Source organism: Peromyscus maniculatus, chromosome 1 (assembly GCF_049852395.1).
Source record: "Peromyscus maniculatus bairdii isolate BWxNUB_F1_BW_parent chromosome 1, HU_Pman_BW_mat_3.1, whole genome shotgun sequence".
Lineage (NCBI taxonomy): Eukaryota > Metazoa > Chordata > Mammalia > Rodentia > Cricetidae > Peromyscus > Peromyscus maniculatus.
The window spans coordinates 162,363,602-162,390,577 of record NC_134852.1 but is presented as its reverse complement, the minus strand read 5'-3'; the positions used below and the strand labels follow the sequence as shown (position 1 = coordinate 162,390,577).

General features: G+C 52.5%; 3 protein-coding genes across 6 annotated transcripts; 1 reads left to right on the top strand and 2 right to left on the bottom strand.

Annotated features, from left to right (window-relative positions):
• Nucleotides 1-195: 195 nt before the first annotated feature.
• Nucleotides 196-3,989, bottom strand: Tmem258 (transmembrane protein 258). The gene is given in 5 exon segments (XM_006993858.4): nt 196-300; nt 737-873; nt 1,681-1,790; nt 3,863-3,898; nt 3,900-3,989. Coding segments are annotated over 4 exon segments (348 nt in total). The 5' UTR covers nt 3,975-3,989; the 3' UTR covers nt 196-300; nt 737-746.
• On the top strand, nt 3,738-9,347 carry Fen1 (flap structure-specific endonuclease 1). Of its 4 annotated transcripts, XM_006993859.4 has the most exons (3): nt 3,738-4,035; nt 4,167-4,330; nt 7,433-9,347. In XM_006993859.4, the coding sequence occupies exon 3, from the start codon at nt 7,452-7,454 to the stop codon at nt 8,592-8,594; it is 1,143 nt and encodes a 380-aa protein (XP_006993921.1). In that variant the 5' UTR covers nt 3,738-4,035; nt 4,167-4,330; nt 7,433-7,451; the 3' UTR covers nt 8,595-9,347. The 4 variants fall into 4 exon arrangements, with proteins under 4 accessions (XP_006993921.1, XP_006993922.1, XP_042116637.1 ...); XM_006993860.4 differs by lacking the exon at nt 3,738-4,035 and having other exon boundaries at nt 4,167-4,444; XM_042260703.2 differs by lacking the exon at nt 3,738-4,035 and having other exon boundaries at nt 4,167-4,570.
• A 2,229-nt stretch (nt 9,348-11,576) lies between these two features.
• Nucleotides 11,577-26,451, bottom strand: Fads1 (fatty acid desaturase 1). The gene is made up of 12 exons (XM_006993861.4): nt 25,940-26,451; nt 24,069-24,179; nt 23,398-23,595; nt 22,694-22,795; nt 22,294-22,422; nt 17,636-17,696; nt 15,520-15,596; nt 14,590-14,687; nt 14,309-14,405; nt 14,063-14,142; nt 13,839-13,964; nt 11,577-13,599 (listed from the first exon to the last, which is right to left on the bottom strand). The coding sequence occupies exons 1-12, from the start codon at nt 26,327-26,329 to the stop codon at nt 13,548-13,550; spliced, it is 1,521 nt and encodes a 506-aa protein (XP_006993923.2). The 5' UTR covers nt 26,330-26,451; the 3' UTR covers nt 11,577-13,547.
• Between the last annotated feature and the right edge of the window lie 525 nt (nt 26,452-26,976).

The following is a 26,976-nucleotide window of genomic DNA, read 5'->3' as shown; positions in this document are numbered from 1 at the left end:
TTCCTATTGACAGGTAAGTCTCAAAGTAACGACAAGACGACACTGCACACAGCCCTGGCCCATGAAGAGAACACCAACTCCCAGCATCAGGTGAAAGGCAGCCAAGAAGTGGGAAAGGGTGGGAGTTTAACAGTCAAGGAGACCCCAGTGCCCCGCCGCTGCCCACCCCCCCCCCGAATGGACATGAGGCAGGTCTGTCACACGTCTGTCTTTATTGTAAACAGCAGGTGGGACACTTGTAGCAATGGTAAAAAATTAATTTACAAAAGCAGGGACTTGGTGAAGCTGCCTGGTGGGTACCTGGAAGAGGAAAGCAGAATTAAGAATGAGCCCAGTGACCTTCCACAGCCCCTCCCTGTAGCCCTGTGCTCCCTGAGGACAAGGGCTGTGCAAGAGTCCCTGAAGATGGTCACCAGAAGGGATCTTCAGTAACCTGTTTGGTGCTTATCTGTTTTAATTCCCAGATCCTTTCCAAGTCACTGGTAGGACTTGGAAGAACGCAGATGTAAAAACACAGGTAGCCCTCACCCACAGCCCTACCAAGTATACCCCAAAGCTCGAGTGAGGCCTTGAGTAATGTGGAGAACTCAGAACCAACACACCAGGTCACACTTGGCTCAAATCCCCAGCAGGGTGGGGAGCGACCTGATGTACCCCAGTGTTTCTGTCCCCATGACCCACTGATATGACTGTAGGAGGTTTCTTCAGGCATGTACCAGCTTGTTACAGCTCTTACCCTTGGGGACTCATACGTAGATGCCAACCCAGAGCAGGAGGAAGAGGACTCCAAAACCCATGAAGAGTGAGGCCACCAAGGAGATGAGGAGCTCTTTGTAAATATCACGTGTGTACTTGGTGGAGGTGACCTCGTAACTAGGAGGACAGTTAAGGAGAAGCAGAGAGAGCCGAGCAGGGGTGGCACACGCCTTTAATCCCAGCACTTGGAAGGCAGAGGCAGGCAGATCTCTGTGAATTCAAGGCCAGCCTGGTCTACAGAGTGAGTCCCAGGACAGCCAGGGTTACACAGAGAAACCTTGTCTCAAAAAACAAAAACAAGACAAGCAAAGATAGACTACAGTGAAGGAGCTGTCTAGGATTACTCAATGTGGGGAAACATAGGCTAAGGGCTTCCTGGGAGGCTTGTCTGGCTTGGTGCAGCCAGGCAGAGGGGGCCAAGAGATGACATAGGCTCTGATGCTCCACAGCACGAGGAAAAGAAGCCCACAGTGGTTAGGCCAATCACCTCTAATCACACCTTACTCATGGTACAGCTAAGACTAGGCACCAGACTTCCTGACACTCGAGCACATCCCTGCTTAAATCACCTTCCTGCTGGTGCAGTCGTAGATGCCTATAATCCCAGCACTCTCTAGAGGCTGAGGCAGGTCGACCCTTGTGAGTTTCAGGTCAGCCTTGTGAGTTTTCAAAACAAAACCAACCCCCTAAATACCAACAAACCACCTTTCGAACCTTAGTTCTGTCTCAAGAACAAACTGAACTAACGTAAAGTTGGAAACCAAGGCCATGGCCTGCCCTGAGCATCACCAGCCTCCTCCTATACTCACCTTGTCTCAACCCCACCTAAAGGAAAAAGTAGCAGGGTGTAGTCACCCAATGTGGTTTCTCCCTCAGTGCTTTGGCCACTAATTCTGGCTCCCTAGCTGTTCAGTAAAAGGATACACGAAGAACCAGGCGGTGAAGAACATGCCGATGGCCAGAAGTACCACAGTCAGGTGTGGGAAGACAGCCGGGTTGACCGGGCTGGTGTATCTGCTCATGGCCTCGAGCTCCTAGGGAAGAAAGGAGATCAATCTTAGTTTCAATCTGGGGAGACTCTGGAACAGCTATGTACTACTGAGACTGTTAGAGGCACACTTCAGGCCGGGAAATGGAGAACTCCTTCAAGTGATTCACTATGGGAATGGAAATTCCAATAATTGTGTGTGTGTGTGTGTGTAAGCATTTTTAAAGTTTATAAATTTAGCTCCTCTGCATGTGTGTGGGTGCAGCATGGGGAGGTCAAAGGACAACTTGCAAAGGCTGGTTTTCTCCTTCCATCATGTGGATCCCAGGGACTGACCTCAAGTCACCAGGCTTGACACAGCAGGCGTATTTACCTGCTGAACCATTTTGCAGGTCAGCCTCTCTACCCACTTTCTTTTTAAATTTGTGAGGGGGTTAAAGGACAACTTTCTCAGAGTCGCCTTCTGCTGTGTTTGAGGCAAGGTCTCTTTTATCTGTTTTTTTTTTTTTTTTTTTTTTTTTGGGGGGGGGGGTCACTGTGACACACACTCCAGGTTAGTTGGCCCTCAGGCTTCTGAGCACTTCTCCTGCTTCCATTTGCCATCTTGCTATGAGTTCCAGGATTACGACAACTGGTTTTTAAAAATAACGTGGGTTCTAGGATCCAAACTTAGGTTAGGCTTGCACACCAAACCCTTTTACACACTGAACCATCTCCCCAGCCTTACAATCACATCTTAAAGTAGGGATGTGACAGGCTGTGTGGTAGAAGATTTGCATAGTGTACATGAAGTCTTACGTGTGATCCCCAGCACTGGAAAAACAAAACAAAACAAAAACAGTAACAAAGCACGGAGGTGGCAGCTTTTCTTTCCATGAGATAAGAAGAGAAGCTGAGTCAGAGGCTCAGGTATAGAAAGGGATAGAGATAAATAGCTCTTAGGATTTTCTGGCCAGTGACCACTAAGACAATCATGGATCTGTCTGGAGAAAAAACACATAAAGAAAAAACTTGCCCACATTCTCCACTGCTTTTGGACCTGTGTCCAGACTCTAAAGCACCAATCTGTGCAGGAAGCCAAAGCCTAGCACTTAGATCTCAAGTTCTAATTCAGAACTCTTTTCGCTACCTTGGGGGGAACTGCAGGGACCTCCTGGCAGAAGACAACTGTGATAATGATGGCTTTACTGAATCATTGGAGTCTGAGTTAAGTAGTTATAACAGTACTTGTTTCACAGGTCTGATGCATGATTGGAGAAAGATGATAAATGTTGACACATCTAGTTTACTGCCCGGCATAGAGTAACTGCTCAATAGGTATTTGTTTCCTTCCTAAGGTTGCAGAGAAGATTATGAGATAATGCCCGTGAAAGGGCTAAACGTAAAGTTCTGTACAAATGTTAACTTCTATTGTCACTTGCCAGCCAATGCTTCTAAAGTCCAGAACATAACAACTCCCGAGAAGTAAACTGAACCCATTGTTCTAAGAGACACAGGAATTCAATTCAGTAAACAATTATGTTCCCCTTGCCCCCCTAAAAAAGCCAAAGACAATTGCGGCCATTTATGGAGCCTCCAATTGCAGGCCCAGTGTTTGGCAACGGGAATACAAAGATGAATAGACATCATCCCAGAACTAGATGCAGTCACTAGGAGGCGTGGCAGATAAAAGAAGTCCATGAAACGTGGCAAGAGGCGTATAGAGACTGAGAGCTCCCAGCAGACCGACAAGTAAGTGCCTGTGAGGGTTGCAAGTGTTTCACCAGGTAATGAAATGTACCCAAGGGCCTTGCAGGATGAGTTCAGCAGGGGAAACTTTCCAGAGAGCGACAACTGATCACAGGAAAGAGAAATAAAAGCGCAAAAGTATTCAAAGTGCACCCCCACGCCCCTCAGCCTTATAATCAACGATATCATAAGGCCATTGTGATGGAAACCTCAGTCTGAGAAATCCATGACAAGGGGCTGGCTTTCCCCGTCCCCTAAGTCAAACATGGGATCCAGCAGCGACCCACCCTCGGCACACGGAATGCTGAGGGCTCCGCGGAAGAACGCGGTGTGGACCGGACACCCAGGAATCCTGGCCCACAGCCTTGTCCACAACTCCCACCATCTCACCATTTTGCCCCGCACAGGATAAACCACCGGTCCACCACCACCGGAAGAACACGTCGGCAGGAGCAAGCGCGTTGAGCAACAGGAAGAGGATGTAGTCCCTCCAGCGTGGCATTGTGGGATTTGTAGTCCCGTGGTTTCAGATATTGCGGTAACTGGGACCATGAGGACTTGGTGTGAGTGGCGTGGGGTCGGACTATGGGGGAGGGTAGTGCAGGGTCTCTGTTTTAATCCGTTTTTCCCGGAAATAAGACCCACTACGAAAGCTGCTGTCTGAAGTGGCGAGGGTCTGCACTACATTTCCCAGGAGTCTGTTCGCGGCGGCGGATCACGTGACCGGAGCGCGGGCTTTGGAAGGCGGCGAAGCTGGAAAAGGCTTTGGTTCGGCATCAGAAGCGCGGGCTCGGGACTGTCCTGAGGACGCTGGGAACCCCGGACCACCACTAGTTGCCGACGCTTCGGGCAGTGGAGGTAGGGGGAGGCCTTGCGGAAGCGACTCTGAAAGCGGCGAGTATCGCGGGAGCAGCACCAGGCGGCCCCGGCCTTGGACCTTTGGCGCTGCTGCGAGCCTCCCTCTCTTCACCGGTAGGAAGGCGATAATCTTCCCCTGTGAGGACTCAGGCCCTGGACCAAAACCACTAGAGACGACTTGTTCAGTCCCCTTTCCTGCCTGAGTCTGCGGGGTACTGCGAGAGGAAGACGGCTATCTGGGTATTGCTAGGTTTGGGGGAGAAACGGGGTTCGAGAGAGGCGAAGAGTTTGTTAGCTGGCAGTTCGGGGGCTCCGACGCAGAACCTCCGCCCACCGGGAGAGACCAGAGCCTGTACTCCGGGGCCCTTGTGTAGGGAGCGGGGTGGTTTTGTACCTCTAAGGAAATGGGTTCAAGGTCTGCTGACATCACGAGATACTGCTTTCTTCTTTTCTTTTTTTGGGAGGGTGGGCGTGGGGTTATTGTTGTCAAGAGACACTGTGCTTATGTTGTTGCTTGTAGACGAAGCTGGTTTCTTTTTTATAATTTTATATTCAGTGGTGTTTTGCCTGCATGTATGTCTGTATGAGGGTCTCAGAAGTCCCGGAACTAGAGTTACAGACAGGTGTGAGCTGCCATGTGGGCGCTGGGAGTTGAACCCGGGTCCTCTGGAAGAGCAGCCAGTGTTCTTAGCCCCTGAGCCATCTCTCTAGCCCCCGAGACACTGTGCTTTCTTATATTTCTGGCCGGGGGGTGGTGGTGGTGCTGGAAAAGCCCTAGGGACATTTCTGGATAAAGGAAGTCTGAAAGATTCTGAAGAACTGGACCCAGTTAATACGGTGATCAGTTGACCTTGGGGCAGGGTTTTTTTTATCCTCCCTACAGCCATTCCATTTAAGGCTTTGCCATCTGGAAGGTGGCAGGGCGGAGATGGTATCAGGACAGAACAGGTTCCCCTCTGTGTGACACTGGGCACTGTCTTGTACTTACTGTAGCAAAGCAGTAAGTGAAGTGTGAACCAGAGGGCTGAATGGGGAACATCGACACAGCATCTGGTGATGTGTGCTTTCCATCTGGTGTGTCGCTTGACCAGTTCTGCAAAGCAGAAATGATTCTTCTTGTTTTACAACTCAGACCACAGAAGCAGTGACTTAATTGTGTTTCACAGAGCCGAAGATGCGGCTCAGTGCAGAGCACTGGCATGTGTGAGGTCCGAGGTCAGTCCCCATTGTTACACACACGCTCAACACACCAAGTGGTTTCACATATGGTGGCTGGATTCAAAGCTGGGCATTTGATTTGATTTCTAGTGCCAGGGCACCAACCCGGAACTTCAGCTGTACCAGTGAGCTGCAATCCTCAGCCCTAAGGCTGACCTTTTGCTGCTTGTATTCATGGGGGAACCACAGTAATACAAACCAGGAAGAAGTGAGAAAGGATGGCAGGAAGATGACACAGCTGAGCAAGAGAGAGGCAGGGCTTTCCATTAGGTTTCCCTGCTGCACAGGTAGATGCCTCAGCTGCCATTCGTGCTGAGGTATTGGGGCGGGGGGGGGGGGGGGGATGGAGGGAGTATAAGTGTCACTTAGGTTTCAGAAAAGAATTGATAAGATTTTCTTATTGTGTGCAAACACTATCATTGGGCAAGCAAAATGACCTTGGTAAACTGTATTAGAAAATCCTTTCATTATGCATTTAACACAAAAAATGACTGATATATGCAGACAACCCCCCCCCCCCCCCAAGACAGGGCTTTTCTGTGTGTATTCCTGGCTGTCCTGAAACTAGCTTTGTAGACGAGGTTGGCCTTGAACTCACAGAGATCCAACTTGAACTCACAGAGATCCGCCTGCCTCTGCTTCCCGAGTGCTGGGACTAAAGGTGTGCACCACCACTGCTCAACACATGCAGATATTTTTGCTTAAGGTGGATTCTCTTTCCCAACTTAAGGTTTTGTTGGTTTTTTTGAGACATGGTTTCATTGTAACCCTGGCTGGCCTGGGACTTGCTGTATAGACTAGGGTGGCCTTGAACTCAGATCCACTTGCCTCTGCTTTCCAAGTGCTAGGATTAAAGGCATGTGCCATTGCCCAGCAGTGGTGGAACACACCTTTAATTCAAGCACTCAGGAGGCAGAGACAGGCAGATCTCTGTGAGTTAGAGGCCAGTTTGGTCTACAGAATGAGTTCTAGGACATCTGAGGCTACACAGAGAAACCCTGTCTCAACACCCCCCCCCCCCAGGCATGTGCCGTCACTCACAAATTGCCCCCCCTTTCCCTTTTATTTTCATTAGAGTCCATTTAAAGAAAAATATTAGATGAAGGGAAATTCTATTACATTTGGGAGGGGCAAAAATTGTGAGGGTAGTTTGGAAACACTGCCCCAGGAACAATTTGATGAAAGTCTTGAACCACAGAATTGCAGTACTGGGTAGTGTGAGTCCAGCTTGCCAGCCCTTAATCAGAACCTGTGGTAGGAGTCGTGAGGCTCACGTTTCAGACTTAGTGGTGGGAAGAAAGCACAAAGAGGAGGACTTCAAACTCCTCCAGCATCCTGCTGAAACTGACTCAGAGGGATGCTGAGGGAGGGATAGCACGTGTGAGACAGCCCCTGGTCCTCATTCAGAAGGGGGTCCTTCAGGGCTGCTGCGTCCCTCAGGTATCTGCAGAGAAACAATCAGGGCCGTATTTGCATAGCTGGTGTTTACCTGCTCCTGAGGGCACACTTCTGCCGTATGAACTCAGAGTCCTTCAGGCTGAGCCACGCACTCTTGTCTTCTGTGATCCTTGATGAGGATGAACGGTGAAGTCCTTTGTGTGACAGCTTGTGCCGTTGTTATTTGGAGCCCTTAAGTTATTCGGGGACATCCAGGGTCTCATCCCCAAAGCATCAGATTAGCTCCTGGTCTTTGGGAGGTGCTAAAGGGGTGCACTGTAGATGTCTTGAGAGTGGTGCATCTTGTTCACCTTTGCATCTTCTGCCTCGGAGCCTTGTTTTTCTTGTTAAATTTGATTAAACGTGAAATTGGTGGATGTTGCCAGTTATGACCTTTGTTCCTTTTGTCCTCCGAGATCCCCTCTTATTTCTCTCTCTTTGTTTTAGCCATCGCTCCTGTGTTACCATGGGAATTCAAGGCCTTGCCAAACTAATTGCTGATGTGGCTCCCAGTGCCATCCGGGAGAATGACATCAAGAGCTACTTCGGTCGCAAGGTGGCCATTGATGCCTCCATGAGCATTTACCAGTTCCTGATTGCTGTTCGTCAGGGTGGGGATGTGCTGCAGAACGAGGAAGGGGAGACCACCAGCCACCTGATGGGGATGTTCTACCGTACCATCCGCATGATGGAGAACGGCATCAAGCCTGTCTATGTCTTCGATGGCAAACCACCACAGCTGAAGTCAGGTGAGCTGGCCAAACGAAGTGAGAGGCGCGCTGAGGCCGAGAAGCAGCTGCAGCAGGCCCAGGAGGCTGGGGTGGAGGAAGAGGTGGAAAAGTTCACCAAGCGGCTGGTGAAGGTCACCAAGCAACACAATGATGAGTGCAAACACCTGCTGAGTCTCATGGGCATCCCGTACCTCGATGCACCCAGTGAGGCGGAGGCCAGCTGCGCTGCCCTGGTGAAGGCTGGCAAAGTCTATGCTGCAGCCACGGAGGACATGGACTGCCTCACCTTTGGCAGCCCCGTACTAATGCGACATCTGACTGCCAGTGAGGCCAAGAAGCTGCCCATCCAGGAGTTCCACCTGAGCCGAGTCCTGCAGGAGCTGGGTCTGAACCAGGAGCAGTTTGTAGACCTGTGCATCCTGCTGGGTAGTGACTACTGCGAGAGTATCCGGGGCATTGGGCCCAAGCGGGCCGTGGACCTCATCCAGAAGCATAAGAGCATTGAAGAGATCGTGCGGCGGCTGGATCCCAACAAGTACCCTGTTCCAGAAAACTGGCTCCACAAGGAAGCTCAGCAGCTCTTCCTGGAGCCTGAGGTGCTGGACCCCGAGTCTGTGGAGCTGAAGTGGAGTGAGCCAAATGAAGAGGAGTTGGTCAAATTCATGTGTGGGGAAAAGCAGTTTTCTGAGGAGCGAATTCGCAGTGGGGTCAAGCGACTGAGTAAGAGCCGCCAGGGCAGCACCCAGGGCCGCCTAGATGATTTCTTCAAGGTGACCGGCTCACTCTCCTCAGCTAAGCGCAAGGAGCCAGAACCCAAGGGGCCTGCCAAGAAGAAAGCCAAGACTGGGGGAGCTGGGAAGTTCAAGAGGGGAAAATAAACGTGTCCTCCCCTCCATTGTCCCCGGACCCGATGCCTGCTTCATACCCTCATCGTTCGCTCCTCTTCTGGAAGAGAGGCTGCTTCTTCCCAGAACTGCCTTCAGAGCCTCCCCTTCCTTGATGTTGCGGCAGGAAGGACAGCTTTGCTTGTCCTCATTTTTAGCTCAGGAATGATGTCAGGCTCAAACCACTTCTCAGGCAGGTTATCGGACACTGCACCCATTGTGCTGTGAAATTGAAAGCAGCACGTTTGAAAGAAGCAGATAAAGATGGTCTGGGGGGGAGTGTGGGAGAGGATTCCCTGGCTGGCCGCTGTGGGTGGGGTGACTGTAGACCTTGACTGTTCTTCAGCCCCCAGCCCAGGCTTAGCTGATGGAAGGAGGAGCTGTGAGAAGGGGCAAGCAGCCAGGCATCGGCTGACAGCGGCCTCGATTACTGACTGCCTGTGTCTTGTGGGTCTCCGGTGCTTTTTCAGGGGAGGGAAGAGGCAATGTTGTAGGTTTGGGTTTGTAGTTTTGTTTTTGTCCCGTTCCTCTCCAGTGCTGGGAACTGAACCCAGGGCAAGGCAAGCAAGCAAGCAAGCAAGCATACCACTGACTGTAGCCCTGAGGGACACTGTTCTGATGGCCTTTCTGAGGCAATCAATTGAATTGAGGTTTTGGGAGAAGCAGCTATTGTTCATGTGCTATTTCTATTTTAATAGATGTGAAGAGAAAAAAAATCAATAAAATTATAAAAGTGACTGACCAGAATGTGGTGTTCTTTGAGGACATTTGAAAACACCCTTAGTGCTTCAGGTTCCTGTAGAATATAATGATCTCCTTTTCCCACTAAAATTGGGTGACAGGCTGGGATTGCTCTGGTAACAAGTGGTTTGTTTGAGAGTGACCACAAGGTGGCGCCATATCCCGTGTAATGTGGCCACAGCAGCTATGGTGGCACCGGCCTTTTGTGCTTCAGTTTTAATAGCTTGGCTGGATTTCACATGCTCCACCTAGTCGGAGGTAAAGGAGTCCCTTGAACAGTCTTGTAGTTTAGATCAACTTTCTCATAACATCCAGGCAGTTTGTTTTGCACTTGGTGAATAGCTGCCATTCAGAAACCTTTTTCCTATTGAGATTTCGGGTTCTCAGGATGAATGTGTGAAAGTTTTAGATGCATTGGGGTTCTCTAGAGGAACAGGCAGAATGCGTTGCATATATTGAAAGGGGTTCATTAGAGTGGCTTACAGACTGGTCCTGCTAGTCCTAACAATGAGTGTCTGGCAAAAAGGCCAAGAATTCAGTAGAGTCCACAAGGGACATTTCAGCTGGTCTTCAGGCTCCATGAAGAATCCTAAAGAAGCAGGTTCTGATACGAGAAGGAATGTCTCAGGGAGAGAGGGTGCACAGGCAAGGAGCAAAAGCTTCCTTCCATGTGCTTTTGTGTGGGCTGCCGCTAGAAAGTATGGCCCAGAATTAGGGTTGGTCTTCCTACCTCACATCCTCCACACAGATGTGCCCAGCTGCTTGGGTTTTAGTGGATTCCAGATGTGATCAAGTTGACAACCAAGGTCAGCCATGTAAAGCTTAGTGGGGAGTTAGCCTTTGGTTCTGATTTTACAGTTCTGTTGATAGCACACAACTCTATTGGTTTTCAAGTCCTTAAAATTTAATTTTATTATATGGTGGGGACAGGTGTGTGTGTGAGAGCACGTGTGTGTGGAGGTCAGATTTCAGGGATCTTCTCCACTGCGTGTTAATGAAGATTGAATTTAAGTTGTCAGGGTTTTTACCTGCTGTGTCTTTGTACAATGGCTTTCCATCTCCTCCCTAGTGTGGTGTCGTGTCCCCCCCGCCCCCCCAGCACACATACACAGATACACAGAGTCTTGCTATGTAGCCCTGGCTGGCCTGGAACTCTAGTAGACTGGGTAAGCCTTGAATCAGTATTTTCTAAGTGAAGTCTTGGGTGAATGAATGTAGACACTATAAGTTGTATCCTGAGGGCAGCGTGGAAGTGACTGCCAGAGTCAATCGAGCTGCACTTACTTGAGTTTTTTTGATTCCACAATCTGATTCTAGATCTGCAGTGGCAGTGAGCTAAGTGCGTGCCCGGGCTGCACTCGCTGCCTCAGCCCAGCGGCTCTTAGGGGCTCGGGCACCCTGTGGTCAGCAAGCACTTAGAGTTCTGGCCTCTTTAAATTTGAACTGCTTAGCCTTTGCCAAGGTTCCAGGTGTGTGCTTGTTGTGATGTTTCACTCAGGACAGCTGTTTAAGCACAATGAAGAGCTGAGAGGCATTGCTCTGCACTCTGACTGAGGCAGCATTGGCAGAGACAGACAAACGGGACTCGAAAGTATAACCATTTCAAAGTTAGAAATGGGCTTAAAGGGGGGAATGACCCAAATGGAACGTTGGAGGGCGAGGGTGGGGACATTGGACGGCGACATCCATGAGCTGGCCGGCATACCTCAGCAGCACAGCATCTCCACAAATGGGTGTCACGGGAGGAACCTGGCTTTGTCACTTACACAATCCTGCCCAGGTTATACAAGGGAACTGGCAGCGATCTCTGTTCCCAAGGGAGCTGAGCACACAGCGGGGTGGGGACTTAGAGCCGCAGCACCAGGGAATGGTATGTACATTTATATGTGTACATGTTCCTGCATGTCTGAATGTCAGAAAGGCCAGAGGTCAATATCAAGTATCTATCTTAGCCACTCTCCTATTTTTAGAGGCAGGGTCTTTTACTGAACCGGAAGCTCACTGATTTGCCTAAGGTGGCTGATCAGCAAGCTCCAAGGGTACACCTTGCCCTATGCTGAATTATAGACTACATCTGGCTTTTACATTTGACACATCTGGGCCCCGGGGATCTGAACTCAGGTCCTCAGGCTTGGACAGCAGTGTTTTACCAGCTGAGCCAGCTCCTCTGCCCTGCACCAGGGAACTGGTAGACATGTGCAGACAAGCAGTGTGGATTTTAAATGAATAACAACATTCTTTGGTCGAAATTAATTTTTATTTTTTAGTTTCATCAGGATGTCATAACGGCATTGGCACACACAGACACTGACATTAGGCCCAATTAAAGGAAATGCCTTCGGCCAGGAAGTAGACGAAGGTAATCAAGATAAACATGGAAGCTGGAGTTAACAAGGTTACACGTTCAGATGCCACTATCTCCATGAGCAGAGGTGACTTTCCCTCTGATCCTGTTTTCTTATCTTGTCAGTGGAGTTGAGACACCTCGCTTTACCACTGTAACGTTCTTATCACTCAGCGTCCCCTGCGGCGACGCAAAAGCCACAGTGAAGGGAGGGGAGGCCGCGGTGGGTGGTTCGGGCGCTCTGAGGACCTGGTCTGGGTACAACTGAGCTCGCTGGTATTTGTTCTGACTGGCAGCTGAAGGCTCAAAGGCAGTGGCTTGGCAGGCTGGCAGCGCCACACCCTTACCCCAGGTGGCAGGGAGGCAGGCATGGCGAGGGACAGCACCTCTTCTGGAGGGAGGGGAGCCACTAAGGGTAGCACTCTGATCCTGACTTCCCTACCCAGCCTGCTCCAGACGTTTTTCTAGCAGGGCCAATCGCTGGGAAAGCTCTGCGCTCTTCTGTAACCTGCCCTCCCTGGGCACTGTACTGGAAACTCAAGGAACCCCGCATGTCAGCACGCCGTACCCCAACATCCTTTACCCAGATGCCCCGATCTTGACCACCCGCCGTTTCTCCATAGAGGTGTTGCGCTCTGCCTTCTGCTTGGGGCTCTCTAATTTCAGACAGATGGTCAATATGCTTTGAGTAGATACCTGATGAGCAGGCAACGGAATAATTCCGTGCGTTTGGGGAACGAGAGCGTGGACGTGGATGTGCAGGGTTAGGCTCTCCGGACATGTTCCTGTGTTCTCTGGAAGGGTGAGTTAAACTGTTCCTAACTTTTACAGAATCAGAAGATTACAAAACCCTATTTCACTGTTAGACACTCTTTGTCAGAAGCCGTCCTGGATTCCTGTCTGGCCTCCGGAAGAATAAGACACTTGAACAAGTAGAAAGAGGAACCGCAGCAGCGGTGGCATTCACAGACCTGAGAACCCTCCTGTCTGTGACATGGAACCGTGCCGTGCAGTGCTGGAACATGACCTGGGACAGGGATGGCGCTGCTCAGAGCGCTGACACTCACGACAGAAGCCTCAGCCACTTGTGCTGATGGCTGTTAGAATGACAGGCTGTGACAGAAAAGGAAACTATGGGAATTGTCCAGGAGGAGGAAAGCCCCTTCCTTGTGTTGATTTAAAAATCAACAGATTTTTAAAGGCCAGTAACTCTGCCATCTATTTTGTCAAGAGCTAGGATCTCCTGTTCTCTCTGGAACCTGGATGGAACAGGAAACCAGGATTACTCGTGCCAGGATCCTCCAGGGACAGATGCCTCCCAAACCATAGTCCTGGCCTTTGCCCTGCCTGCTTCTGAAACTGAAAAACAGCTTCTCCCAGAAGCCGGAGGCGGCCATGGTCACACCCAGCTCTCGGCAGCTAACTAAGCTCCCGGGCAGGGAGCTGTGCCAGGCTTCAGGATTCTACGCATGAATGCCCCCTTTCTAAATCTTGTTCAAAGGGGTCACACTGGCCCAGAGACTAACAGGGAGGGTAGAGAGTCAGAGACACAGCCCAGGGAGATGGGCTCACACTTTACAAGGGGGGAGTTCTAGGGCGGGGTCCCTGCTTCATGCCGGGCTCTGGAGGTCCCACCATTTGCCTCTGCCAACATTGAAGAAACAACAGAACAGCTTTGCATCCCTACCCCAACAGTTCTCCCTCAAGTTTGGTACCTAGAAGGCAAGGGGACAGGTGTGAGCACACACATCCGCGTCCCCAGCCCTTCCAACATTCGATTCATAGTGGCATTGCCCCTCAAGCTCCCTCTGCTTTGGCTCCAGTGTCCTCTTCCTCTCCCAGACGGAGGAGGACTGCCGCCGCTATTGGTGAAGATAGGCGTCCAACCAGAGCTGCCCCGACTCCTTCAGTGAGCTGTAGGACAATAGGAGCAGACAGTGAGAGAGGTGGGGGCTGCGTCATCCACCTGCAGACACGTCCCCTTCCCCTCAGATGCTTTACCACCCCTGCTTAGTTAGAGGTCGCCGGCCTGGTCACAGGCCAACACCACCCTGCCGTTGCCATGGTGATGCCATTGCAGATGACCAGGAACCCACCCCACTCCGTGCCACATGCCCATCACCCTGCTGCCCACTCCCCAGGCTCAGACTCACTAGACGATGTCGGCAAAGGCTGAGAACAGGGGCTTGGACTTGTACTTGATGCCGTACTTGGCGCACAGGGATTGCACCAGGGGCGCCACTTTGTGGTAGTTGTGTCGGGGCATCGTCGGGAAGAGGCTTCAGGGACAGCAGGGTAGTTAGTGGCCTCTGCTCCTCTGCCCCTCCCCCCCGCCCCCCCCCCCCCCCCCCCCCGCCTTCCGGCTCTCCCCACTCACTGGTGCTCGATCTGGAAATTGAGGTGGCCGCTGAACCAGTCGTTGAAGGCTGACTGGTGAACGTTACAGGTCGCCTGCAGCTGGGGGGGAAAGTCAAGGGAGGGCGGACTCTGTGAGAGTGCCCAGTCTTCCCTAGGGAGGCTCTCCGGAACTGTCCCCTATCCCTCTGGTCACCCCCTTCGGTCCACCACCCACCCTTCTCAGTAGCTGTGGCATGTCCAGGTCTTCCAAGTGACGGTCCCTTACCTGGGTGGAGACCCAGTCCACATTCCGGTCATAATCAATGTGCATGGGGATGTGGTTCATCTGTGTCACCCACACAAACCAGTTGCTCTCCAGGAACCTGTTGAATGTGGCAGACAGCCACAAACAGTACAAGCGGAGCACAGAGTTCATGTTCTCCAGTGGCAACACCAGCCCGTGGCTCGCCCAAGCCGATTCCCCAAGCGACTCCCACTTCCAAGACCCCAGCATGGCCCCTAGACGTGCACGTGCCCTGCGGACTGCTGCATTCCACGAGACACTACCTGACGATGAAGAAAAGGCCCAGGAAGCCTTTCAGCCCCAGCAGGGGCATGTAAGTGAGGAAGACGCGGACATAGAAACTGAGCATCCAGGCCAAGTCCTGCGGGGAAACAGGAGAGTGGCACCGCTGTCCCAGCAGCCGCTGCTCCCCCCCATCTCTATCCACTGTGGTCACCCCTTCTCCCGGGTGTGTGTCTGGCACTCTGATCCTCAGCTGCTCTTAGCTGCCTGTCCTGCGACATCTAATGGCACTGCTTCTTCTGTTCCCGGTGGTACTCCAGTGCCCCCCTGTCGTTCCCAGGGGCCCCCAGTCTCCCTGGCTACAGCACCTCCCCAACCTGTGTCAATGCTGCCAGATGAATGCTTCAGGACCAAGGCTCTGTCTACGCCACTGTGCTGACTGAAGCTCCAGGTCCTTTTCTGCAGTGAACCAAGCCCCACAACACTTGGGCCCTCTGCACCATGTCCAGCTCACACCTTGGTGCCCAGCTTGTCTGCTCGGAGCCTGTCTCCTCTGCGTCCTACATCTGAGGCCAGCTGGAAAAGCAGACCCAGCCAGCCCCCTGGGGGGGATCCCCAAAGCCTCTTCCGCTGCATGTCCTCTCTCGGACCTATCACTTTCAGCTTCATCCTACATTCCCTGAGAGCAGGGACCACGCCCCATGTCTCTCTCCCTTTGCTTTCTGCACAGTTCCTTGAGTGCCGGGCAGCTTGGGAACCCCAGGTGACTAGCCTGATGAAGCCTGTCGTGGGGAGGTGGGGCCCGCATGAGCCCGAGCCATTGAATCTCATGGAGAGAGGAGCATCTCCACCTGGTTGTATTCTGCTCTCAGCTGGGCTTGGAGCCCAGTCTCTATGCTGCTCAGAGCACACCGTTCCTCACGCCGGGTTCTGGAGAACCTGGCACGCAGGACTTGGCCGGGGATACTCACCACCCATTTCTTCCGCTGAACAGCAAAATAGAAAATATACCACTGGAAGTAGAGAGGCAGCAAGGCTGGGGGTCCAACTGGGGAAGAAAAGGAGACAGGGAGGGGGCGTGAGCAATGGGGGGTGAATGAGGACTGCTATGCTGAGCTCCCCAGCACGGAACTGCCTCCTGTCGCCCCTCCTCACTGCCTTAGTGCCCCTCAATCAACTGCAAGGCACCGGCACTGAGGGCGGGCGGGCGGGCGGGAACACACGGGAGCCCGAGGGCTGGGAGCAGTATCCCTTCCTTGTGGAGGAGGGCATGGGGGAGCTCAAGCCTCAAGCATGGCATGTTCTCTAGTCCCGGCCTTTTCAAGGGCACATTAATACTCCCCACAGTGCCTGGACCACAGCCCTGCCCCTCCCCATCCCCCACCCCCGCATCCTGTCACGTTCCTGCTGCTCCACCAGGCAGGTCAAAGGGCAGAGAAGAACTCTGCTGACCTTTCACAGTCTGAGGTACACCTGATGATAGTCCAACCACTGCACGACAATCCCATCCACAGCGTCTTCATCTTGATTATGCCACAGACTCTAAAATCCTTTTCCTCCCTCCCTCCCTCCCTCCCTCCCTCCCTCCCTCCCTCCCTCCCTCCCTCCCTCCCTGATATATGTACCATGTGTGTGTGTGAGTGTGGGCCATGGCACACACGCTGAGGTCAGAAACACGCACATCGGGGTGGAGGCGGTGACTGCGTGAATTGGTTCTCCCCTTCCACTGTGAGTTCCAGGCACTAAGCTCAAGTTGTCGGGCTTTTACCAGCTAAGCCGTCTCACTGATCTTCCATCTTTAGTGTCTGAGAGAGTCTCTCCCTAGGCGTGAAGCTGTTCTGGCTGACCAATGAGCTTCAGGGATTTACCCATCTCTGTGCCCCTCGCACCCTTTCCATACCCAGTGCTGGGATTACAGGCATGTACCACCACCCCTGGATTTTTATGTGGTGTCTAGAGATCCAAATTCAGGCCCTTTACCAGCTGAACCATCTCCCCAGTCCTAAAATTATCGTCATCGTCATCATCATCATCATTACATCATCATTATTATTACATCACCATCATTATTATGATTTTGGTTTTTCAAGACAGGGTCTCTCTGTGTAGCCTTGGCTGTCCTGGAACTCGGTCTGCAGATCAGGCTGGCCTTGAACTCACAGAGATCCGCCTGCCTCTGCCTCCCGAGTGCTGGGATTAAAGGCGTGCGCCACTACTGCCCAGACTAAAATTCTTATGGAAGTTTTTACTCAACTCTTCGGCTATGTCCAGCTTTCTCTAGAAGGGACAGCTGGAAATAAGCAGTTCTAATAAATTCCTTTAAGTCTTCCCCTCTCTTCCTTTAAAACCTTGAAATCAAGCCGGGCGGTGGTGGCGCACGCCTTTAATCCCAGCACTCGGGAGGCAGAGGCAGGCGGATCTCTGTGAGTTCGAGGCCAGCCTGGTCTACCAAGTGAGTTCCAGGAGAGGCGCAAAGCTACACAAGAGAAACCCTGTCTCGAAAAACCAAAAAAAAAAAAAAAAAAAAACCTTGAAATCCACGCAGGTGTGGTGGCTTGTGCCTATATAACAAGTTTGAAGCCAGCCTGAGCTACACAAGACCCTCTCACACAAAACCAAAACCAAACAACAACAAAACCCATAAAAGTACTCCCCCTCACGTTCCCCAAACTGGAAGTCTTAAGGGAGTTTTAAACCCAGTTTTGGACATTATGCAGTAGGCTTTGAAAGCAGGGAATATATTACCAAAATGTCTTCTGCTCAGCTGCAACATTTCATCTCAGGTCCCACTGCCCAAGGAGTCATCCTAACTGACCCTACCTTTGTGTGACTAGGGTTAACGAGGCTTATAATTAAACCAGGAGCTCCCTGCTGACCCCTCAGTTTCTTCCTGGAAGCTAGGGCGAGACTGGAAGACTGAGTTTGTCCCCCACATCAAATGACTAACCAAGCATTAGCCCATTGACTTTACTCAGTGGAAAAGGCCATCTGCTCCCAGGTCGGGGTATCAGCAGGCAGTGCTTCCTCCTAGGCCATCCCAGGAGAGTCCACTCCTCCCACGGGCCCCCTTCCCCTGTGGATACTCACTCAGGAAGAAGTACTTGTGCTGATGGTTGTATGGCATGTGCTTCTTTTTTTGTTTCCCAAGCTGTGAAGAAACAAACAAGTCAGTAGCTAGGCCAGACTCCTGCCCCCTCGATCCCCTGTGAGACGCCAGATTTCCCTGCTCTGACTAGCTGCTGCCACTGGAAGGCTCTGGCAGGCCCATGCCTGCAGCAAGCAGCCCTGGATGGTGGCCTCTGAATGTATCGTGACAGGGAACACACAGGAGTGTACAGGATGCTGCCTACAGGACTCCTGGTGGCTAGCCAAAGTGTCTGTCTCATGGTTTCCAGGTCCAACCGCCTCCTGCTTCTGGTACTCTTTGGACTTCAGAGTCTCTATGGAAAACTATTTTTGACCCTATATAGGTACCTGAGGCTTTCCATCACAATCTTTTGGGCTCTTGTCTTTTTATTTCAGTGTATGGGTGTTTTGCCTGCATGTATGTCTGTGCACCACTTGCATGCAATGCCTCTGGAGGCCAGAAGAGGGCAGCAGACTACCTGGAATTGGCATTACAGATGGTTGTGAGCTCCCAAGTGGGTCCTGGGAATCAAACACAGATCCTCTGGAGGAGCAGCCAGTGCTTTTAACAACTGAGTCATCTCCTGACCCTCTCTTTTGGACTTTTGACTTCAACCTGGTCTTCATAAACCTCCTTGAAAGTTTAGTAATATATGTAGAAAGATTGCCAAGAACAATCCTGCAACCTGAAGGTTTGGCAAAGCTTTGCTCACTGGGTGGGTTATATTTTAAGCCAAACTACTGAACAGACTGGCTGGGAGTCACCAGGCCAGCCAATCAGCCCAGAGCCCGCACATAGGCTCACATATGCTCTGCTGTCTCACTCCATGGCTCTGGCATTTCTTGCCCCAATTAGTTTTGGTGACTTCAATCCAAAGCACAATCTGGCTTATCCTCTCACACATAATTCATCAAAACAGTTCTGTTCAAGCTGCTTTGGCTAGATGAGGCAATCTTTCTGCATTCATGGAGTTATTCAGCAAGCACTGGAGGTGAGGGGAGAGCGCTCTTCAGTCACTGAGGAGCTGAGAGCACAGAGGTGAACAGTATGAACTTCTCGCCTATGTGTATCTTGTAATCGGAAGAAATGAAACCACTAATAAATTTGTAAACAGAGTTCAAGATAATTTACAGATGAACAGACAGGAGAGCAGGACAGACAAAGGTAGCAGCCTAGGCCTGGTTTCCTTTGGGCCCTGATACCTAAACCATGAGAAGTGTCAGGAATGCAAAAATCCAAAGAAAAGTCTTCAAAGCCCAGGGCACAGCCAAAACCAAAGCTTTGAGACCCATCACACTCGGGAGCTAGGAAGGCCAGGTTATCCAGGCCCTCAGCCCTAGTAAAGGCGAGGGTGGACGTACTCTGCTCTGTCGCCCAGGCAGGCCTTGAACTCACTCATAGATGATCTGCTCAGTGTTTTGTGTGAAGTGCGGATGCAGTTACAGGGGCCACTGAGGCAGAGATGGGCCCGGCAGGCTGCTATGGCGTGGTGTGGTTTGTTCCCCAGGTGACCACGCTGCATGCTTGGTCACCAATGCAGTGATGCCAGGAGGTGCAGCCCGCTGGGAGTCAATGAAACCCCTTTGAAGGGATTCATGTGATTCTGGGGGACCCTAGTGAGTCTGCCCTTGAGAGTGAATTGTTTCAAAGACAGCAGGATGACCTGGTTTCTTATCTCACCCCAATCGCTTTCATAGTTGCTCCCACCAAAGTCTGGCATCTCTCACAAGGCTGCTCCCAGGGGTCCGACTGATGGGGCTGCTCCATCTTGAATTTTCAGCCTCTCAAAACAGTGAACTAAACCTATCTTTTCTTTACCAAGTCCCCAACCTCAGGTATTTTATTATAGCACAGAAAGTGGTCAATTTACAAGACAGAGATGGCACTGGAGCTGGAGAGTTTGATGGACTTAGGGTACAGTCTGAAGACAGGTGGACAAGCCATGCAATATTATTAACCAAGGAGATCCCACAGAAGAAAAGGACCTCTCTTGGCTGGTGGGGTGAATGGGGAACGGCTATGGAGAGGGACCCTGTCCACTGCTGCTCCTCAGTGACCAAGTGCCACTAGGATCTGCCCCACCGTGCTCAGACTCTCAGAGGTCAGAAGGTCAAGGGCAAATGTCCCCTGTACCTCCTTGCTCTCCAGGCATGTTAGGAGGCATTGGGCAGAAGCCACTAACCAGGGCATCGCTCTCTAGTTAAGCTGTCCCGGGAGACTAAACCAAGCCCACACCATCCTTTCTCATTTCTCTCTCTCTGTGTGGGGGTGAGGGACAGCGGTGTATGCGTGTGTGCAGGAATACTTGCCCATGCATGTGAAGACCAGAGGTCAGCCTCGGGGGTCTCTGTCGCTCTCTATTTCTTGAGCTGGAGTCTCTCGCTGAACCCGGAGCTCAGTTTCTGCTAGACTGGCTGGCCGGCAAGTCCCCAGGATGTGCCTGTCACACTCCCTCTCGTCTACCCTGGTGCTGGGGTTAATCACAGCTGCTGAAGATCCAAACTCAGGTCCTCAGGTGTGGCTGGCAAGCACCTTACCCACTGAGCCACCTCCCTAGCGGCGCCCCCCACCCCCCCAATGTCCATGAACCAGAGTTTCTTGGAAGCCACAGAACCAAGAACCAGCAAAGCACCCCCCCTCCCCCCCTAAACCATCTGTGGTGACAACCGGAGTGCTTAGCGCCCCGCGCTCTTCCTGACGAGCAGTCTGCCCTGTTTCAGAAAGACACGGGCCAGTTCCCCACCGCGCACTGCTGCCGGGCTAGAGGGGAACACACACGACAAGCCAGCAGGGGCCAGTGCTCGGGGAGGGAGAAGACGGGAACATCAGGGACGGATGGAGTCCCAGTGTCAAGCTATGAGCGCCCCGTGCCAGCACCGCCCACGCTGCCAAGGCTCCTCCACACCGCACATCTCTGCCAGAGAGGACAGGGCAGTCAGGCTAGCTTGAACTCATGCCTGAAAATGAACCGTGCCCAACGGCTTAATGCAAACAGCTGCCATCGAGTGGGGGGAGGGGAGCTGGCAGAGCTCTGGGAGGGTTTTTAATTAACTTTTCAAGGAATTCTGCTGGGCATTTGGAAGTTTCTATCACTCACGCAGGGCCGGTTCAGCAGCTCTCCGCCCTAGGGCGCCCTTCCTCCAGCAGTCACGTTATAGCTTTTGCTCACAGCCTCAGCTGACTACTCATGGCCAATACTGACCACGCTAGAAGGCAGGCTAGACCACGGAAGGAGGGGAAGGGTACAGCTGTCCCTCTATCCACAGGGATTGGTTCCAGGGTGTCCACAGAGGTTCCAAGTCCCCTGTATGAAGAGGCGTGCTACTTGCGATAACTGATGCGCGCCCTCCCGGTATGTCGTACAGTAGCCCTGCAGGCTGCAGAGATGATGAGGCCTTGTTCCCTTTTTTCCCTCTTGAGACCGATCTTGCTATGAAGCCCAGGTTAGCCTCAAACCCTTAATCCTCCTGCTTCAACTTCCTGTGTGCTGAGATTCAGGTACGCACCACCACGCCTGGCTTCTTTCCTTCCCTCCCACCTGATCTTTCTCTCTCTCTCTCTCTCTTTGGTGCTGTGTGTGGAACCCAGGGCTTTGCTCAAGCCAGGTAAACGCTCTACCACTGAGCTACTCTCCAGCCCTCCTTCCAGTAGATAATAAATTCTCTCTAGTCCGCTTATACCGGACACAGTGTAAGGGCTATGTAAAAATAGTTGTTATGGTGTGTTCTTTAGAAACCAAGAACCAAGAACAATCTAGAGCCAGGGAGATGAGAAGGCTCAGAGAGCAAGGCACTTCTGAGGAAACCTGATGGCCTGAGTTCAACCCCTGGAGCCCAAGTCAAGGCGGAAGGGGAAATCGTCTCCACTAAGCTTGACGCATGCTCTCACACATACAGTGACAAACAAAGAACGTTGAAAACCCCAGCAGGGTTGGTGAGATGGCTCAGTGAGTAGAGGTGTTCGCCACGCAGGCCTGGTGGCTTGAGTTTCATTCCTAAGTCTCACATACAGGTGTAAGGAGAGCAGTGACTCCACAAAAGCTGCCTTCCGACCTCTGCACGAGGGCCATGGCACACGCGCCCGTGCACAGTAATAATAAATAATCAAAAACGGCCCGGACGTGTTCAGGATGGAGGTATTTTTTCCTGAATATTTCCTTAAGTCCACAGATGCAGAATCTAAGGATACAGAAGCCAGCGGTGTTCAGAGGGAGTGTTCTGGGCACTGATACAGGAGATGTGATACAGGAAAGCCCCAGACAAGGCAGGCTGCCACATAGCAGGGTATCCGGGGTAAGAGACAGAAACACCGAGTGCAGGGGGTAGCTGGCTTCCTAGAGCAGGGGTGTCAAGCAGCACCCTGAAGAGGGGCCTTAGTGATCCTCAAAGATGAGCAGGGGCTTGCAAGGAATGTCCTGTCATCCACTGAATCCTTTGCAGAATGGGGTACCTTTGTGCAGTAACGGTTTGCTGACTGATTCTGTCCTGGACAGTCATGGTTTACAGCCTCTTGTCCTCTACAACGTCCAGAAAGTACGAGCCCTACAGACTACCTTCGCCAACACTGAGCAAGCAGAACAGGCTGCTCTCCATTCCCCTCTGCACTGACCCCCACTCACCTCCACGGAAAGAACCTTCCCTAAGGCGAAGAAGAGGGGATGCATGTTGATGTCGGGGTCTTTGCGGAAGCAGTTGGGCTTGGCGTGGTGCTGGAAGTGCAAGTGGTTCCACCAGCTGGCAGGAGCCCCCTACAGAGAGTTGCAAATGTGTGTGAAAACCCAGTACAGAGGACCCTGGTTCAGTAGCACCCACATGGCAGCTCACAACTGTCTCTGAGTTCAGTCCCGGGGATCTGATGCCCTCGTGACGTACAGACAGACATGCAAGCACGGTACCCGCACACATATAACAAATAAATAGTTTTTAAAGAGAAAGGAAGCCCAGTGTCGTGAGCACTTCTCCCACCCTCCGGCAGCCGTGGATGACCGGCGTTTAGGGGAGCCCCATCAACTCACTGACCTTCAGGTGGCCAATCACGAAATGATGCAGCAGGTGGTTCCATGTAGAGGTGCCGAAGACTGACAGGTGCCCAAAGTCATGCTGTAGCCAACCTGCCTGGGCCTAAAAGAGAAAGGTTAGTGTCCAGAGCAGCCCACACACCTAGGGTCCCCCTCACAAACCTCAGCAGCCCCTTCAGCCTCCCCACACTGGACCGGTGTGTAACCTCAAGGGAGCGCACTGGGATAAGCCACTGGGTCACATGGACGTGGAGGCAGACCACGGTCCCTTCTTTCCTCTGAAGTGACATGACTTAGGATAGAGGGGCATCCAGAATAGAGACCAGGAGTCCAAATCCTGGTGCTGGGCTGTGACTGGCATGCTGAGTGATACCCGTGGTGGGAAGGGAGCCAAGCATTGGTTCTTGGCATACCTGGAGTGTGGTAGAGCCTGAACCTGAGATTTTAGAGAACAAACCACACAGGAAGAAGGGGACCCGGGGAAGAGAGACTGGAGAGGCTGTGAGCGAACCAAAACATGCGTGTGACTAAAGAGCAGAAGAAAGTCACACACAACAGAATGTGTGTTCTCTCCCTGGGCCAACTCTCCTCTGTATCTTCAAATCCTGGGCAGGCGGACAGGCGGGCGGGCGGGCGGGGCGGGCTGGGTGGGATTCTTGGCCTTGATGTTTCCCTAGGAATCCCAAGAATGCTGAAGGCACTCACCTGGACTGTGCTGAGCAACACCGCACAGAGGGAGAAGGGCACCAAGGATGTTCCAAAGATCCAAAGGGTGAGCCAGGCAGCCACATCCAGAAGCAGGATGTGGAGCAGATAGAACAGGAAGAAGAGGTGGTTGGCCTTCATGAGGCCCATCCGCTCCACCGTGGCCCGCAGCTCCCGGAACTCATCAGTGAGCTCTTTCTGTGGGAGAGTGGGGCTGTAATTCTTCCCAGCAGCACCCCAACCCTCACAGAGAACCTCCCGTGGAGGTATCTGTGGGGAGTTCACAGTCTTTGGCAGATACCCTGATGGGGAAGGATGATCTGATAGAAGCAGCTACTATGAATGGCATCATGTCCAGCAGCTAAGCAGACTTATTTTGGGTCCCCACTGTGTGTGATCTGTGGCTCTGCAGCTTAAACTCTGAGCCTCTATTTTCCCATGTGTATACATGTAAAGATTATTATATGAGTTTACATTGGCACATGGTACTCAGTAAATACGTCTGCTGTTGGTGATGGCATCATTGGAAGAAACAGAGGTTCCTGCTCCAGCAGGCTTATCACCCCATGACTATTTGGGACCCCCAAGAACTGTCACCTGTAGTCCTACACAGGCACCTGCCCCCCCTCCCTCCACAACCAAGTCTCCAAACAGCAAACAGGGCCTCTCACATTCTTGGTGGGTTCAAAGCTGGGCTGCTCCGGAGCCAGCTCTCCGATCAGAAGAGAGTTCATATACTTTCTCACAAGGCCCTTGTTGATGTGGAATGCCACAAAAGGATCCTGCAAGAACGGGGAAAAGACCATGAGGACCCTCTCAGCCCTCCAGGCTCCTAAGAGCCTCACACCAAAGGCCATTCTCCAGGCCAGCAACAAGGTCTACATCCATGCTGAAGCAATGGCCACCCCCCTCCAGCTACTGTACCTCTAGCTGTCTGCCAGCTCCAGATCACTCAACTTTTGGGTTCCCATTGAAAGAGCAGTACATCAAAGAATGGGAACCCTCCCCTGGATGCCATACAGAAAGGCCTGCCCAGGCTGGCCTTCATGTCTACAGACACTTGGTGCAGGAATTTAGTACGGGAGAGAAGCAGCTTGCAAGGAATAGGTTGGGTCACGAGGCTTTTGTGCCCATAGTACCTTCAACAAGTCCTTTTGTTTCCTAGCCAGCTTCTCTATAAACAGTGATGAGGAAGATGCCCTATGCCAGAGCTGGGGAACTGCTCACATTTCTTCCGCTTTAGGCAAAGTTTCCTATTTCCCCCAACATTCTAACCACTCACTGCTCCAGAGTTAATATGGGTTATTCAAGGTGGGTGGGAGGACCTTAGGCCTTAGGGAGAGAGGCTGCATGTGGAGGCGGAGTCATGGGCAGTGGCACCACACATCCAAACCAATCGTTGATTTTGCCTGGTCCCCCAAATCACACAGAATGGGAAGCCTAGACAGTGCGGGTCTGCTCCATAGAGTCTGTGTAGGATTGCGCTGACTGGCTCTATCTAGCCTGGTCTCTAAGGCTGTGGGGTTTTGTTTGTTTGCTTTATCAGAGTGCCCGCCACCTCTCAGCATCTAACTTCAAGGGTTAATAGAAACCCCTGTCACTCCGGAAGCACATTAGACTGGCAGAGAAGGAATAAAGGGTAGGGGAGATTGGGTTAAGGACTTAGAAGACGATGACCCCAAGGTTGGCAACAGTTGGCAATCCAGTCACAGAGCGCTCTGCTCTAACTTTGGAGTCCCAGTTCCACGGGAGGCTATGAGGAAGGATATAGTCTATAAAGAGAACAAACAGGGCCACCAGACAGAGGCTGGGGGTGCGCACCGACTCGGACTGCAGTAAGCTCCAAGGCAAAGGGACGCTGTCCTCCTAAGTGTCTAATCACCTGGGGGCCCTCTTCCTGAAAAAGTTGGAGACCACCCTGGCCTACCGCCAGGTGACCTCGCACTAAAGATCCAAAGACAACTCTGGGATTCCAACCTAGGAGTATGCAGATGCAGACGCTCCCACTGTCACATCTCTCCGGTTACCCACAGTGACTGATCCCCGTAAGCTTTCTTGGAGTGGCGCAGGTCCATACCCTACCCTCTGGGTTTCACAACGTACGGGGGCGCGGGGAGGGGAGGGGAAAACCACAGGGTTCTCAGTGTCACCCCTATCACGAGCGGTCCTCTCCAGCTCCCTTCCCGCTCCGGATCCCGAGTGAGGGCCCGCTCTAAACCAGACAAGGCAGCGTTCACCCGCCCAGCCCAGCAGACAGGACGTGACCCCCTCTCCCTGAAATGACTCCTCCTCCGGCCGCCCTAAGCAGCACCGTGGTCCCAGTGCCCAGCAAGCTCGCTCACTCCTAGCCCCGCTCAGGATCCAACCCACGCCTGAGACTCCAGAGGCAAAGCACCGACGCGCAGCCCTTTGTTTGAGTGAGCCTGTTGCGAGCCTCTATCCCCAGCCTGGGTCTCTCCCGCGCTTGCATCCCGGGTCCGGAGATTTCTCTTGCGGCCAGTGTCCCGCCCGTGGTGCAGACGCGCCCATTGTCCGCGCTAACCGTGGCATCCTGACCCGCGTAGTGGCTGATGACCCGAGAGCCCCCTGGGTGGCGGCGGCTGAAGTCGCTGATGTTGTACACCTTCCGGTCGATCACGAGCCACCGCTCCTTCTCCCGCCCGGAGTGCTGCGCCACCTCCTCCCATGTAAAGTAGCGTGGCTGGTGGTGCTGGGCCGAGGCCGGGACCGGGGTCGGCACCGGGTCGGGAGCCATAGCCGCCCTGCCTAAGGAATCCGGAGTCGGAGAGGCGCGCACTCGGGGCGCGGGACAGCGCACGCCTGCCTCCCGAGTTCGGGAAGCGTCGGGCTGCTGAGAGCGCGCGCCCGGAGACCGCCGTCCGCGCGCAGGGTTTTCAGCACCCTCGGCGCGGACCGCGGCGCGCGCTCCCATTGGCTGAGCCGAGTGGCGTGGAGCGCGAGCTCCTCCTCCGTCGGGCCAGCAAGGACCGACGCCCCCGAAGGGATTTCGGAGGGATTTCTGCTGCTTCCAGCTGCCACATACGCGCCCCCTCGCGGGTGCCTGAAAGCGGTCACCAGGCGATTCCACTTCTGGCCCGGGTTTTGCTGAGCATCATAGGAACTGACGCGATAACGGTTCCTGTTAACAGCTTGCTGATATGGACCCAAAATTTCAGGCTCTGAAGTCTGGCTGCATGGAAGTTCCTTCCAATGGACTTCAAGGTCAACATTTCTCTGATGTTTTTAAAAAAAGACCCTGTCTCCAGGTTCTAGATTGTGCAAGGTCTGGTTGCCATCAGTTGCTGGGTCTCAAAAGGACTGCTTGTACTCGGTAAAAATATGCTGTGGCATTGACATCATATGACCTGTGTCGTAGCTATAGTAATTATGTTATCAGAGTGATGACTTTCTGCCCCCATTTCATAAAGAGCTGTGTTTTCCTGTGGGAGGTGATGCGATTGCCATCAGGAACACCGATTAAGATAATCCAGTTGGCTTGGTTAGCTTTGCCTGATGCCTGGTGTTTGCAACACCACAGCCATTCTGAAAACTTGCTCAGTGAAAGTGAGTTTTGCTGTT